Below are 17,374 nucleotides of genomic sequence, written 5' to 3'. Positions count from 1 at the left end.
TTTCCATCACAGGCCTAAAATCTAGTTTTTGTCATGTATAAATTTATCACTTATGATATGCAAAATTTAAAGAAGCTGTTTTTATATTTTTCATTTTCTTGACAATTTCTTGCTGTTTTGTTATTTTTTTATTTATTTATTTATGTGCCTGTCCTGTTTCTGAAATATAAATTTCTTGCACATTGGTACTATGGATGTAATGTAATGTAACACAGACATGCAATGAAAAAAAAAAAAAGTCATTCCATTCCACATTTCAGGGAAACTTGCCTAGTTCGACATGCCCAGATCTTTGACATGAAGCTCATTATATACAAAATTACATACATATATAAAGCTGATGTGTTAGTCAATCAGCAATAGATTTGGAGTGAAGATAATTCCTCTTTACCACATTCATCGTTAGAGGACACCACCTATAAACTCATCTTTCAGCATCAGTGATGTTCTCACTGCCCTTATGAAAATGCATTACTCTAGTATCTTTACACATTGGTTATCATCATCATCATTAGTGTTCTGTCTCTTGACAGGTCCAATGGTATAACTCAGCAAATTCTCTTCCTCCAATTTCCTCTGTCTCTTGCTTCCTCCTTCATTTCCTGATATCCTCTTGTGCCCAATATATCATCAAGCATCATTAGTTGTCTCCTTCCTCTTGGTCGCTTTCTTTCAATTTTCCCTTCTATCATTCTTTTCAGTAGGCTGTCTCCTCTTAATACATGTCCTATCCAGTTATGCTTTCTTCTTCTTATGGTCTTTAGTAAATTCCTTTCTTCTTCAACTCTTTGTAACACTTCTTCATTGGTGATTTTTTTCAGTTCACTTTATTTTCTCCATTCTTCTCCATAACCACATTTCAAATGCCTCCAACATTTCAGTTTCTTTCTTCCATGTTGTCCATGTTCCTGATCCATATAAGATCATACTCCAGATATAACACTTAATAAGCCTTTTCTTTAGATTTTTATTCATTTTATTAATAAACAAATTTTTCTTGCTGTAAAATGGATATTTTCCTTTGTTAATTCTTTCTTTTATTTCCATGTCACATTTTCCATTTTCTTGTATTATACTACCAAGGTATTTATATTGTCTCACTTGATCTACACTTTCTCCATTCATCATCACCTTGCTACTCCCTGGTTTCCTGGAGACTCTCATCACTTTTGTTTTCTTTGTGTTAATTTTCATACCATACTTCTTGCATATATTTTCAAATTTTCACATTAGGTGCTGTAGTTCATCTTCAGTATTAGCTAATATTGCTTTATCATTGCAAATCTAATATTTTGTATTGTTCTTCCTCCAATAGTGAGGAAGAACAATACAAAACAATACAATACTTCATCAAATGCTTCTTTTATCATTTCTTCTGCAAGTATATTGAAGAGTATCGGTGACAGGCAGCATCCCTGTCTTACACCTCTGCCAGTCACACATTTTTTAGTTTTTCCTGCTTTTGTCTTTATTATGGCCATCTGGTTCACATATAATTCAGCTGTTAACCTTCAGTCTCTTCAATATAAACGTATTTTGCATAACCTTTCCATCAGATTTTCCCATTTCACCATGTCAGATGCTTTTTCAAGGTTGACGAAACATATATATAAACTTCTTTATTTACTTCTATATTTCTTTTGCATATGGTCCTCATTACTCTAATTGCATCTCTAGTTCCTCTGTCTTTTCTAAATCCAAATTGATCATCCCCCAGAAAATACTCCACTCTATTATACAATAGAGTGGAGTATTTAATATTCTTAGCAGTACTTTGGAGGCATGTGAGAGTATGCTTATAGTTCTGTAGTCACTGCACTTAGCAGGATTGCTTTTCTTTTCAATTGGTATCAGAATACTCTCTGTGAAATCTTTAGGCCATACTCCTGTTTTGTAAATGAAGTTGCAGAGTTTCCATGTTTCTGTTATACCTTTGTCCTCCAGTTGTTTTAGGATTTCACTAGGTATTCCATCCACTCCTTCCATCTTTCCACTTTTTAATTCCTTAATTGCTGTTTCTACTTCTCTCTTTAGTATTTCAGGACCTCTTTCTTCTGTTGAGATTTAATTTGCTCTTCCAATTCAATTTTTGTTGGTCTTTCATTTTTTGCATTAAGTTCTTCGATGTATTCCTTCCATCTCTCACCTTGTATTTCAATATCATAAATCAATTTTCCTTGCTTATCTTCTAATGGCAGATTTCTTATGCTTTTTTTAATATTTGTAATTTCTTTTGCTTTTTCAAACATTTTATCATATCGCCCCCTTTTATCCATTTCTTCAATTTCTTTACATTCTGCTTTTAACCATTCCTCTCTTGCTTCATCAATTTCTCTTCTCAGTTCATTATTTAATACTTTGTATTTTCTTCTTCCCTCTTCAGTGTTTACATTTTTCCATCTTCTTTCCTCCATTTTTCTTATCATTTCATTTGTAATCCATGGCTTCTTAATTCTTTTCCCTTCCACAAAACCTATCTCTTCAGCAGCTGTTTCATATATCAAGTTTTTCAGTTGATTCCATTTTGCGTTAACATCAATAGTTTCTTCAGATATATTCTCTTTGTTTCTTATTTTATTCTCCAGTTCTTTTCTGAATTTCTTACCATTTCTTACATTGGTTATACCAATGCCTAAAGAGAACTCCTCAGAGTGCTCTGCAGACATGTTTAAGGTATATTACTTTTTCAGTTTTTCAAAAATCTACGTTTCCTTTTAATTTTTTCAAATTTTTAAAATGAAATGCTTCACATAATTATACTTGTTCAGCTGAAATTTATTTTAAGTGTTAATTATGCCTTTCTTCTAAACATAGTCTTTTTAAACACTTTCATCTAATATTTTCTTCTTTTATCTAAACACTTAATCAACCATACTTTTGAGATATAGTGTCAAACCCAGAAGAAAACATTGATTGAAGCCAGAGAGGAATGTGGTGAGGTAATCTGCAACAATTGAAAAATCAGAACTCCATGGTGGACTAAGGAAGTTAACGAGGCAGCCAAGAAATTAAAAAAAAAAAAGCATACAGAAAGTTCCTCACAAGTAAGTCAGCTTGTGCTCTTGTACAATGCAGAGAGAAATGTAAGAAAGCAAAGCACCATGTAAAACTAGCTAAATAAAACTTATGGGAAGACTTTGGTAAAAAACATAGGAAATAAATATCAGGAAGTTTGTAAAATATTCTGGAAGGTATTGAAAAGCTTAGAAATGGAAGGAAGAGTACTCTAAAAGAAATCAGAAATGATAAAATGACATGAAAACTGAAAATAAAGATATTCTACATGTCTAAATTAATTACTTCGAAAGATTGCTAAATGAAATAAGCAGTGTACTGTGGTGGTAGAAAACACTTTGAATGTTCTTAGGAATACGGAGGTAGCAGGATTTTTTCTCCCGGAAACTCTGGTTTTTCATCCTGCATACAGACAAATCGGCCCTTTAGAATACACGCAATTTACAGACAAAAAATACTAGCTGTGGTGGTGGTGGGCAGTAGATGGCGTTGATGCAGGTGATTGGTAGTAGAGGTTCTGTGTAGTAGTGGAGATGGAGAGTTGTACAGTGGGTATTCTCCTGCGATGAGTCTTTGGACTCCTTGGAGGTGTCACGAATAATAATAATAATAATAATACTTAAATTATAAATAGCTATCTGAAATGTGGAAATGCAGCTGGCATAGATGGTATTTGACTAGAAATGTTCAAATATAGGGGTATTAAAGTTTTACAGTGGCTACGCTACAGAATTCATAAGGCCTGGTCTGATGGTCAATTCTTGATGATTGGAGCAGAGCCCTCATAGTACTCATCTATAAAATGGAAAATAAAATAATGTGATAATTACAGAGATATTTTCCTACTAAGTGTTCCTGGTAAGATTTATGCAAATATATTTGAGACATGGCTAAGAAAAATTCTGGAAGGAAGCATGGTGAAGATCAAGCTGGATTCAAGCTAAATGGAAGTTTCAGCATCAGATTTTCACTTTAAGATAGATAGTTGAGAAATCTTGGGAATATAACAAGGATCTGTATTTAACAATTATATATTTGGTTTAATCCTTTATCCAAGTGTAAGCAAACAAAAGTTTGTGCCTGAAGTATTTTCAGGACTGGGGCAACTTGTGGCAAAGGTGGTATAACTTCTCATCACTTGCCTTAGTATCCCATAACTGGTTTCGACCTTTATTGTGGTCTCATTCAGTGGGAGCCAAACCCAGAGGTGGTGATGCTAATGTGGAAGTAATGGAGAAGTCATATTTCCATATACTGATCTGTATTTAAGTTTTGTAGATATGGAAAAGGCATATACAGTGAGTCAAGAGGAAAGCTGTTCAAAGCGGTACAGTGATATGGTGTAAATGGGACATTATATCAAGCAATGCATAGTCTCTATTTGAGCTTTCAGTTTATTTTATTTATTCGTGTGGGGTTTTCTCCACCATCCCTTAGGACTTCTTGAGCTCACCTGATGAGGGATTAACTAGTGTTTTATGACTGTAGATTTGTATGTTCATGGGCCAGTTTGCCTGTTCTGAGGAATGAAAAGCAGTGTTTCCAGGTGAAAAAACCCTCTACCTTTGTATGAGACCAGCTAACTCACCTTTAGTCAAATGAGACCAGATAAAGGTTCCTCACATCATAGAGAGGAATCGAACCCAGGTCTTACTGACCAAAGGGCTTCGTCTGTACTGACTGAGCTACGGAAGCTCAGCTTTCAGTCAGCAGTTAAAATTGAAGCAGGTACAGGAATGTGGTTTGATGGTAAATCAGGCACCTGAAAAGGGTGCACATTATGTGCACTATTATTCATTATCTAAATGCAACACATTATGAAGGAAAGTTGCATTAAAGCTGATATCAAAATTTTTGATGTTAAACTCAGCTCTCTACTTTATGCAGATGAAGATGTTATTCTTCTGAATAAATCCAGTGCGGCATTCAAGATTTTCTGACTAAAGTGAAATGAATGTTGTAATTTATTAATAAATTAGCTAAAATCAAATTAGCTAACACCTTATATTCCCCTATAAGGAGTGATCATGAACATTTTAGCCGTCTCTGACTTTTGGAGATTGTGTGGGCAGTTCAATCTCCACCAGTTGCCAATCAGAGGTAGCAGGCCCAAGACTACACTAATTATGAGTGGCATCCCATGAAGAGATGATTGATTTTCGTCGATTTTCTTGAGTTTATGGGACAAAAATCTGAGTTTCCGAGAGAAAGAACCCAATTGCCCATGCCAGATATTGCTTAATTTAGGAAATACATAGAAAAATTCCTCTAGTCGGCTACTAGACTAGAACTTAAGCCTTTCTTTGGGTGACCTAATGCAGAGGATGCAAATATCACACCCACAGAGCTGCACTTTGAATGGAAATCAGCAATAAATAATCAGAAACCTTAAAAACATCAACTCTATCCTAATTTGAGAGCCTATAGAAGTAGTAAAACTTTTTAGGCAAATTTTTTAGTGAGGATGGCAAATTAAATATAGAAATTAAATATAGACTAAAGAACTAGTAAAACTAGTATGGTAGGAAGCCAGCTGAATAAACTTATATGGAATAAGAGAGAAATTGGTCAAAACACTAAATTAACTGTATACAAGACAGTGTTGAGACGGATATAAGACTTACGGATCTAAGAGCTGGGTTAGAAATAAAACACTTGATTAAAGGCTGATGACCACAGATATAAGAACTTGCCATTGTTAGTAGTCAAGAATGTAATCTCAGGTTGTATTGTCTTAAACAGAATGGAAGAGGAAAGATTAGCAACACATTGGGTATTTTTCTTGCCAACTTGTCAAGAAAAAGATCTGGTGGAAGACCAAGATGTAGATGGTTTGATACAGTAAAAAGTTCTTAGAAGACAACAAATATAAGATATGATAGTATTGTAGTCTTGATAGATAATACATTAATTTTGAGGAAAATTGTTCATAGGAATTTAGTAATTATTATTATTCTCTAGGGAGTCAGAGACTTATCAAGAGAGGCCATATATATACACACACACACCAGCTATCATACTTATTCTTGAATTCATTCACACTGCTTGCACTCACAACATCCAAAGGCAATCCATTCCAATCACGCACCACCCCCTGAGAGAAAAATCTAGCCCTCGCACCCTTCTTGGCAGCCTTCATTCTCAGCTTCCAAAGATGCCCTCTCGTTCTTTCCCCACCCTCCATAAATTGAAAAATTCCATCAACTGAAATCCTGTATGACCCTTTCAGAAGTTTGTAAGTGTCAATCATATCACCCCGCTCTTTCTCCTGTTTGCTAATGTCTGCAGTCTACAAATTCTCTATCTGTCTTCATAATCAGTATTCCACAATCCTAATATCATTTTTAACACTCTTTTTGTACTCTCCCCACTATATCAGCATCACAGCAGAAACCAGCAGACCCGACTTGCGAACAATACTCCAAGTGAGGTCTTATCAAGGCCTTGTAAAGAGGCAAAATAACATCCTTATCTTTACATGTGAACGTTCGTTTCATCATTGCAATTATCTTTTGAGTTGTATTTGCAATCTTTGCCACATGGCCCCTGAACTTCAACTTCCTATCTATTAACACTCCAAGATCCCTAGTCTCATCAGTTCTAGCCTAATCCCACCAATATAATACCATATTGGATATCTAATCATATCTAATTAACCAAGCACCAAGTGAATGACGTTACATTTACTCACATTGAACTGACACCCATTTTCCCATGCCCACAGTTCCAACCTATTCAAATCATTCTGCAAGTACTGCATATCAGCACCATTTCTGATTACCCTACCTATCTTTGCATCATCAACAAATAGCTGTATGTCACTTGTATATATCATTAATATACAGATAACAGTGGACCAAGCACTGATTCCTTGTGGTACACCACTTGTTATTTATTTATTTATTTATTTTTTATTAATCTTTGTACTGGTTATGGGCAGTACTACCCTTACCTCACATCCAGACATCTCGTACAGACTTGATATAGGCCTAAGCCTTTACAAGTGTTTTATCCTATGCCTGTTCTAGTTATCATTGTAGTCATTCTCTGTTGACAACGGCATGCCACCAGTGTGCCCTGTAGGGCCCCCCTCAAGGAAAGAACTTTCATATCCTTCTACGTAAGCCCAAGCTGTTTTAAGTCCTTATAGCTATCTGAGTTGTCACATGCTCCTCACATCAGAGTTGTCACATGCTCCTCACATATCTTACTAACTAGATCTTTGTTATTCTTGTAATAGCTTACCTTATTATTATGGCTATAGGCTAGTGTGCACCCTGTTCCCACCACCTGGGCATCAACTACCCAAATGTCACCATCTCTTTTAATCACTAAGTCTGGCTTATGCAAACCCATGGAGGTCCTATAATGTGGTTCCACTGCAGTCTCCCAACCTTTGTTCTTAAAGCGGTTGTTCAGAATGGAAACCACAGCATCATGCCTCCACACGCAGACCCCATGGTGCGGAAGCAACACTGAGCTATATGAGACAATGTCTCACTGTACTGGCAGCCTGCCCTACAGTTGAGTCATCACTACCCCATCGAGCTGTGCAGGCTCGAAGCAGGGCATTGATCCTCGTCCTGATAAGGTCAATATACTCGAACCCAGGAAGGAGTCTGGTGCCATTCCTTACCCAATCTTGCTGGGGAGGCACCAGATATGACTCTTTTAAAGGAGCACCATCTACAGAACAGTGCAGCAGAGATGCCCATCTCTTGTGTTCTGCGGGTGCTGACTCAATTAAGGTACCGTGATAATGTTACCAACCTTTAGCCCTCCTAAAGTCTTCTTATATCAATGGGCTATAGAAAGTCTCTTTGCAGACAGAGGAAGAAGATAGTTCTAACTTCTCGATTCCACACATCCACAGACATGGGATCAGCAATCTAAGTGATGGAACCCCGAGCCCGCCATCCTTCACCCTCATAATAATGGAAATATGCAGTAGGGGGTGTCAGGTGGCAGTCGGAGCCATGATCTTGCGGCTGAATGGATAGCCCTGTCCATTCGGGACAGTACCGAGATATATGTTTTACCAAGCACCAACTTGTGGTAAAAACGAGGTAGGAGATAGTGGGGAAAGGAGAAACAGTCTTTGTTGTGGCTTGAGAGGAGCTTTTCTCAAAGAAGTGATCCCAGCTTTTAGGATAGAAGGGACAGAAGACCTTCCCTTTGGGGTGAACCTGATACCAAGGTATTTTTACTCTTCCGGGATGGTCAAAGCATGCAACGGCCTCCCTTGCAGGGAAAATTCTTAGTCTTGACCTTAAGCTTCTTGTCACGACCAGAGGGGACAAAAGCTGAAGAACAGGACTTTTCTACATTAATAGAAAGGCCTCAAATAGAGAAAAAGTCAACTGCCCAGTCAAGGAGTTCCTGCAAGCCCACCTTAGTACAGGCTACGAGAATAAGATCGTCTGCAAAGGCCATAGCATTAAAGGAAGAAATGCCTAGAGAGTAGCCTATATGGCTATGAAGAGAGTGAAGAAACTCATCTGTGATGCAGTTAAAGAAAAGGGGAGATAGAGGATCACCCTCTCATGAGCTGCGCATATGATCTTTTCTTCTTCGGCAGTCCAACGTGCTTTGACGCGCTCAGTTCTTATTGCAGTGTTGGCTTCTGCAGACACAGATCCTCTGTATACCACTTTTTGATGTCTGTCAATCAGTCATCCTCTTATCCATGCTAATATTGTATAACCCAAACCCATTTACTCCAATTTATGCAGCAGTCTGCCATGCTGTATTCTGTCAAAAGCCTTAGCAAAATCCAAAAGTATCATGGTGTATCTATTCTCCTTGTCTAGTTCAGTAGTAACATTGTTCTAGAATGCGAGCAAGTTGCTAAAACATGACCATCCCTTAGTAAACCCATGTTGTTTCCTTGCAAAGTAGAGATTCACTGTCAACCCATTTCTGAATACGAGCCCTAACCAATTTTTCTAAAACCTTCACCACCATTCCTGAGATACTGATTGGTCGATAGTTGGATACATTGTTCTTTGCACCACCCTTGTACAGTGAAACTGCCATATGTTCCTTTCATTCTTGCGGAATCTTCCGTGTTCTGAGACTCATATTAAACAGCCTGGAATGGCCAGTTCAGCTGAACACTCTTTTAGCACACGTACTGATATTCCATCAGTCCTTATTGCTGAATTCTTATTCAATTTGTAACAACTCTAATACCTCGGCCTCACACACTTGAGTTTCTTCATCTAGTGAAGGGGTAACAGTGAGCTCAACGTTGAGTTCACCGGGTTGATAGCTTTTAATAAAATGGATACTCATTAACTGAACAACATCTTCTGCATCTGTAACCATGATGCCATCTGGATTTAGAAGAGTTATTCTTTCATATTCATTCTTTCTTTTACTTGCAGCATATCGATAGAATTCTTGCGGTTGTCTTTAGCACACAGAGCCAGTTTCTTTTCATACTCCAACTTTGCTTTCCGTACAACAGTTGTGACTATTCTAGCCTACTGCTTATTCATAACTGACGTCATCCTTATGCAAACAGTATTCCTTCCACATCGTCCTTTTCTTATGAATCTCTTGCTTAATAAGATTACACATCCACTTGACTCCTACTCTGTTTATTTTTAGAACTCTCGGAACACATTCTGATATCGCATCATTTAAGTATTGTTTAAATTTCCATGCACTGTTGATAGTCTTTCCATCCAGCAACTGATTACATTCCACTGAGTTGAGTAAATTCCTCAGTTGGTCATAATTTCCTGCTTTGTAGTTCAGCATGTAACCTTTCTGAAACTCAGGAAATGTTTTTTTTTTTTTTAAAAAAGAAAAGAGGTAGAAAATGTTCCTGCAGTTAGTGATTGTCATAAGGCCACATAGATATTCTAATAATAATGACAGTCCTTTGCTCTGCATATATTACAAGGAAATTTTCCTGTGATATATGCATTCACAATATAAACATACAAGCTTCTGACTGACATGAAAACGTGGTACTGTACACCGACCAATGTGAGACCCTTCGACACTTTGTGCATGTCAGAAGAAGGAGAATCGATTCCGACATTAGGGTAATCGATGCGTTTTGTGGGATGAGTGTTTATTATTATACGTCGGAAAATTAGCTTTTCTTTTATGAAAATTCTAGTTCTTAAAGTGGTAACTATTTTGCTTGTACAATAGTTGGAAAATTTATGTATAAAGCACGTGATTTTTTGTGTTGGTGACCAATTCATACAACCTTTATTTCTTTTTCCCATTCAGCATGAATTGACTATTCTTGGCACATTGCCAAGCTCAGCTCTATGAAGTGTGGGTGTACAATACTTAACTTTTTTTTTTTTTCACCCTCTTCTCCTACTTAAGCTGGCATTATTTGCGTTATAAAACTTAGCAAAATTCTGTGCTGAAAGTATGTTTAAGTTAAATATATTATTTTTTACTTTAGGTACATCATTTACAAAAAGTGCTGTCAAAGAAAAAAGATCCTGTCACACATGTTTGCTTTCTAGAGGAAACATTAAAGGTAATGTGTGGTGAACAGTCATTTATGTTGCAGCTGCTGAAATATTTTTTTTATCCAATTATTAAATAATATTAGTATTGTGATACCCTTTGGTGATCGTCTGAAAGATAAAAAAAACCATAGATGTTACAAAAAGAGTTAACAAAATGAAATTCCATCCGTCTCCTCAGAGCTGTTAAATGACTCAGACCCAGACTCAGAAATTAGAAACCTTCATGCAGGTTTTGTCACTTACACAGCGTATATTCATAATACTTGGTCGTGTGTCACCATTTGTTCTAGGCAACTATGCAAGAATGCTTCTAGTCAGTAATCGTAATTAGAATTGATTACAATGGGAAAAACAAAGGATCTTTCGTAGTTCAATAATGGGAGTATGGTTCAATGTGGGTATTCTGACTGTAGCTGCGATTTTGAAAACAGCAGAGCTGACTGGTTCTTAAAAGGTGAGATATCCCAGGTGTTTAATCAATGGAAAAATAACCTACATTGCTTGTCTAAGAGGCATAACTGTGGTCCTAATACAGCTATTAGGAACAATATCGTCATCTGAGAAGGCTTGTATGGACAAATAGAACTTCCTATCTGCAGAAGTTGACCAAAGAATTTAATGAAGGCTGTTGATGATCCATATCTCACCGAACACAATTCAAGGAAAGACAAGTGCATGGAATTGAAGAGGATTGGTATTGGCAGTCACATACCTATACATAAAATAAATTTCTAATTCAGTGGCCAGTATTTGTATGATCCTTAATAATTGACTAACTGGAAAAATAACTCTAGCTCATCAGAAGGTGGCAGACAAGAATGAAAAATTTCTAATCAGTGACTCTACTATATCAAATATATAACATTTTTTTCGAATCTGCAAAATTTTATTAGCCAGAATATATGAACAATTCATTGAAGAACAAGCTGGATTTAAGCAGAAAGATCTATTGTTGACTTCACCTTACATAGAATTGCAGAAATATCTTGGGAGGGAAAAAAAAAAAAAGACATTGAGCTTTATAGTTTTGTTGATTTCAAATATGCATTCAACTCTTAAAAGAGAAAAATTGTTCTCACTCATGTATACTCTGAGTCTTTTCACTCCATGACGGTCTGATGTTAATAATAATACTGAAATAAAGGTATAGATAAAATACTAAAGCAGTGGTGCATTGTGGTAATATCAATACACAACTAACTTTATAATGCACAAATCTTCAAGTTATAAGGAACATTCCATAAATTAATCACGCAGGTTTTTCAGGTCTAAGTATCTGGACTTGAGAATTAATTTTAACTTCAACTCAATACTCTAACTGAAACTTGACATGTCTGATCCCAAATATTGTATGCTAATAATCATATAAAATAAATAAAATATATATTTTTGTGATCATTTAATAATTTTATTTTTCTGATAATGTACCATTTATGCCGTATAATAATAGTGTTTTGAATAGCTTTTCTATTAGCATCTTGTCATTTGCCTTTTTCAGATCTACAAAAGTTAAAGATCCTTCGTATATTTTCATAGTTTCTCAACAGTTAATCTTAAAGTGAAAATTTGATCAGTACATCTTTTGTATTTTTGACCTAACTTAGCTTGTTCTTCTTTGCTTCACTTCCATGATTTTTCTTAGCCTTTTCTCATATATGCTTGCATAAATTTTACTTGGAACACTCAACAGGAAATTCCTCTAATTCGAACACTTGGTTTTATTTCCCCTTTTATGAGAGCTACTTCAATTATCTTGTATTCAACCTTCTGACCAGACCTTATGAATTATGCCATGTATCCTAAGTAAAACTTTTATACCTCTCTACTTGAGCTCCTCCACATGGGGCACTTGTTTGTGATGAAGATACCTTCCAGTGATGTAATTGGCCCTTTTTATGCTTCTTCTGTTTTTTTTTATTTTATTTTTTTACTTTTCTTCCCATGTTCTTCACTTTACTTCTCCTGAGTCTTTTTTACTACCCTGCTTTCCAGACCACCATTGCTGGGATCCAGTGCCCTGCTGATGTGTTTGTCATGCAGTGCGATCTATAGACATCCAGAAAGGGAAATTCTCATAGTCTTGCACTACTTTGTCCTCTGCGTCGGCAAAATGGCCTGGGTAGGATCATTTGGCTAACGGGCTTGCTTACAAGGATCACCAGTGTTGCAGTAAGTCTCCTATCCTGTAGTGTGGGGACAGGACCCAAGGTTTGCTGTGGTGCTAGTATAGCATATAGGATAACCCTTGCATTCCTACTTCTGAGCATATTTATTGCTTAATAGATATTGTTTATTTATTACTTGACAGTTGAGCATCCATGTATGGCTTCATTGTGGCTTAGGAGACCTCTTGCATTCAATCTCAAATTTTTCAGGGACTTACAATCCCAACCAAGTACTAATACCATAGATATAATCATTTAATAACAGAAGTGAGAAATAAAAGATTTATGATACCAGTATAAATGTACTGGTGTTTATCATCCATGCAACAGGTGAAAAACCAGTAGGGAAAAAACGTTGCCCTTCTTTATTCAAAAGGGTTTAGAAGGATGACAGGATCTCTCAAAATAGTTAAAACTATGATCTAAAGATATTCTTGTGGAAATATATTAACAATACTCAAAAAAATTAACATGAATGGAATAGCAATTACAGTAAACACCACTTAGAACCCTAAGCACTTCTAGAGGAGTGATATCAAAATAGGATATCCTTGATATTCCAGATGAGGAGATATGTTCAGTGCTTAAAGATCATTATATTGCCAGATATGAGATTCATTCAGATACATAGGGCTGGTCAACTGGTTCTGACCAGGAACGTCATTCTCACTTTTTATACACCTAAACCTCCAACATCTATAAAAGTAGGCATTACCCAGTCTCCTAATTAGCACGTTAGCTGTGAAAAGATGCAAAAAATACAAAGGATATATATTTATCATATCAGGATGCAAAAGGAAGTTAGCCACCACTGTGATACATTTCCTAAAATCATATACTGAAAAGGCAGCAGATCAAAAAAACATCCAAGCATCTCAGATATGTATGTCTGTTCTGCCATGTGATAATTTCACCATACCTGAACTTTGTTCAGGGTGCTTCAACAGAGTGCTTCTCTGTGGAGTGCATCAGTTGCATGACTTACGGTCTCACTCCTGAAGCAACTCCAAAAATGATCCCTTTTGATGAGAACCCACTTGTACAGAAAGGTATAGCAAGGGTATCACTAAAAGATAAACTACCAGATGCCCTAACAGGAAAAATGAAGACTTCTGTACTCATTGAAAATGAACTAAACTTATCAAATTATCTTGATATATTAGATCATGTATTAAACATTTTTTCAGAGGAAGAAATGGACACTGCCTGTCCATATTTCCCAAAATCAATTGATAAAGATAAACCTGATCAAGCAAGCTCTTTTCTTCTTAAAAATTGGACGTCTGCAAAGCCAAAACAACAGGAAATTTTTTACATTGGAACTGTCGTGGGTTTTGTCAAGGTTTTGCTGTATCTGTTTCTGTCTGCAGGAAATATTTAAAACCCAGCGGAGCCCCACCTTAAGGAATGTCACTGTTATATTCATAAGAACAGAATTGGAAATAGCCATGTTTATGACGGAGTAGCTATCCTAGAGGGCATTCATACTCCTTTCCAACATTTCCAATTTAACACTACTCTGGAAGCAGTTGCAATTCTCCTGTTCATGGGATTTCTTATTACAGTATGTTCGATTTATTTACAACTGGGTTATGATTTAATGTAATTGAACTTGATAATATTATATTGAACCTGATAATTTTATATTACAACTGCTTCAGCCCATACTTCTTATGGGTAACTTTAATGGACACCCTATTTTGGGGGATAGTGCCAACATAAATGGATGAGGTCGTGTTATTGAGTGAATGCTTAAATATAATGACCAATCCCTTCTTATTAATAGACTCAGTACCTTCTTCCATATGCCTACCTGCTCATATTATAATTACTACTACAGTGGGTTCTCCATGGAGTCAGAAGACTCATTGTGGGAGCCCTACATTGGCACACTAGCTTTTATTCATGCATTACCTATCATCTGTCCTTAAACTCATTTACAGACAAAGTACTCACAACTACCTCTGGCAATGCATTTCACCCATTCACCACATTCCAAGCAAAAAAATTTTGTCCTAACACCCTTGTTAACCACACTCTTACACAAATTCCTATAAAACCCCTTTAATAACTTATATGCTTCTATCATATTTCCTCACTTATGCCTTTCAGCTAGTTTTTGGACCTCACAGATCTTCAGTCTGTTTTCATAGGAAGCATTCCACAGAGTTGCCACAATCTTTGTCACTCATCTCTGGATCCTCTCCATCATTAAGGAATCCAGGTGACCAGATCTGTGCACATATTAATGTCCAGATGTGGTCTTTTAATGCCTTATAAAGTGGAACAATAACATCCTTATCCCTGCTTGTTGGTATGTTCTTCAACAACCATATAATTTGATGCGCTGTTTAGCCACCTTTTCAACATGCCCTCTAAACTTCCTGTCAACATCACGCGAAGTCCCCAGCACCATCAATTCCCTGAAGTTCATTTCCATCAATGTAGTACATATCATGTAATCTCATCTTTCCATAGTGCATCACTTCACACTTTGCCATGTTAAACTGGCAGCCATTTACCTTTGCCCATACCACCAGCCTATTTAAGTCATCTTGCAAGATCTCTACATCACCTTCATTGATATTGGCTCTTCCCTGTTTTGCAACATTGGCAAACAAGTGGATATTTCCCATCAAATTATTTCCTGTATCATTGATGTACAAATTAAACAATAGAGGACCAAGGACTGAGCCCTGTACTTGGTTCTCTATTGTACACCACTAGTCACCTGCCTTCTCCTGCACTCAACTCCTCCATAAACCACTCTTTGATAAATTATCTGTTTATCAGCCACCCTCTAATCCAAATCAATAGTTTCAGATTCATTCCCATTTGTTCCAATTTATTCAACAGAGTTCCATGTGGAATCCTGCCAGATGCCTTTGCAAAGTCCAGCGGTATTGTGTTGAGTAAACATTTCCGTTATCCAATTTCACCATTACTTTATTATAGAAAGTAAATAAATTACTAAGCAAGTATGATCTTGCTTAGTAATTTAATAAGACTGTTAGATCTAGTAAGTACATTGCTAGATCTTGCAGTCTGCTCCCCTGCCATTTTCATTTTGCTGTTAGTTGAACTATATTCCTCAAGGTAATCATGTTCTCGTACATCAGTGTTTTTCAAATTGTGGTACGCATACCCCCGGGGGTACGCGAATGGTCTTCAGGGAGCACATGGCTGTTTTCGGCTATGCATCATCATTAAGAAAAAAATAATTATTTTAAACGGATATATTTCTCAATAAATTATATATTATGTATGAATTCTCCTACTCAAATTGCGAGTTACTATTGCCACGACATTCACGTCCTGGTGATAGTAACTCCCTCCCTGCGGTAAACACCATGCCTTCTCCAACAGTGTCACTATACTGAAGACGCAAGAAAAACAAGTAGTTTTCACTGAATAAGTTAGACATTTGCAGTCTGTGTAATATATTTCTCAACAAATAGTGCAATTAGAGACAACTTGGATAAAAATGGCACTAATTAATGAATCACATCTCCCCCTCCAACAGAGACTGCTGTATAGAGTCAAGTAAAACCATATGTTGCTGGTGCAACATATGGTTTTGCTTGAGTATACATATGGCTTTACTTGTGTTTCAGATATTATGGAATTCGGTTGAAGAGAATTAGCATTTCAACTCAACTGTTGACTTGCCTTTGGTTTCGCGTGATCTTTTGTTAATACTGCACCAATCATATGACTTCTTCATAGCTGCTCTATGAAGAAGTGCATATGATTTTCAAATTCTTTTAGCTGTCAAATTCTTAAGTATGGATCATTGGTTAAAGACTGGATTTATAAAATGCACAAAAGAGAGCAATATAGCAAATACAATTAGCTGTTAGCAACAAGAAAATGTTGATATTGCATCTGGATCAAATGAAATCAATAATGGTGTGTCGTCTGATATCTCTAGTGAACCAATTAGGAAGAAGATGAAAAATCGTCATAAGCATGATATGAATTACTTGAAATGTGGATTTTCATGGATGGTAAATGAAAAGGAACCTATTCCAAATTTTGTTCTTTTAACACGTTACCAAATACGAGTGTACTTGTAGTTGGTATTTGAGCATCACAATCTGACTACGAATATACTCGTATGACGCTTACCGCTGGCAACGAGATTATCCGTACTGACCTTGAAGAAGTGAAAATGCTTGGTGTGCGGGGCTAGCAGCGAAAGTGTGCATACTCGTAGATGGTATGTGAGCCTCACAAGCCAACTACAAATATACTCGTATGTCAATTACCGCCAGCAACAAGATTACCCGTACTGATCTTGAAGAAGTGAAATTGTTTGGCATACAGTAACAAACTATGACCGAGTAGCATGGCAGCGAACGTGTTAAAAATAAATTATTTTTTGTTTACATGAACATATAAATTCCAATAAAATAGACATTTACAATGAAATATACTTTATTATTATTATTATTATTATTATTATTTTGACACCTCCAGGGAGTCCAAAGACTCATCGAGGGAGAGTGTGCCAACAGCATTGAATGATTGGTCCCTTCCAACTACTAACCACGCTCAAACTTACTTAACTGAGCCATTAGTAGCAGAGGCTCTACCAATTGACCAACCTTTGCTGGCAAAATTTTATTATTATTATTTTGATAAGGGGGTACTTGATAACGAAAATTTAAGAAGGGGTATGCAGATATCTTA

At 36.4% G+C, this 17,374-nt stretch overlaps 1 protein-coding gene across 1 annotated transcript in view; it reads left to right on the top strand.

The window, feature by feature from the left end:
* The window catches only part of fws (Conserved oligomeric Golgi complex subunit 5 four way stop), a 574,187-nt gene that overhangs the window by 162,003 nt on the left and 394,810 nt on the right, over positions 1-17,374 (top strand). Inside the window, exon 8 of the mRNA XM_090393051.1 lies at positions 10,448-10,525. Coding sequence (XP_090249177.1) covers positions 10,448-10,525 — 78 coding nt within the window. The remainder of the gene's footprint in view (positions 1-10,447; positions 10,526-17,374) is intronic.

Source organism: Typopeltis vanoorti, chromosome 5, assembly GCF_054136105.1.
Source record: "Typopeltis vanoorti isolate ZY-2024b chromosome 5, IOZ_Tvanoo_1.0, whole genome shotgun sequence".
Classification (NCBI taxonomy): domain Eukaryota; kingdom Metazoa; phylum Arthropoda; class Arachnida; order Uropygi; family Thelyphonidae; genus Typopeltis; species Typopeltis vanoorti.
Note: the sequence above shows the minus strand (reverse complement) of the source record. Positions and strands in the feature narration are given on the sequence as shown.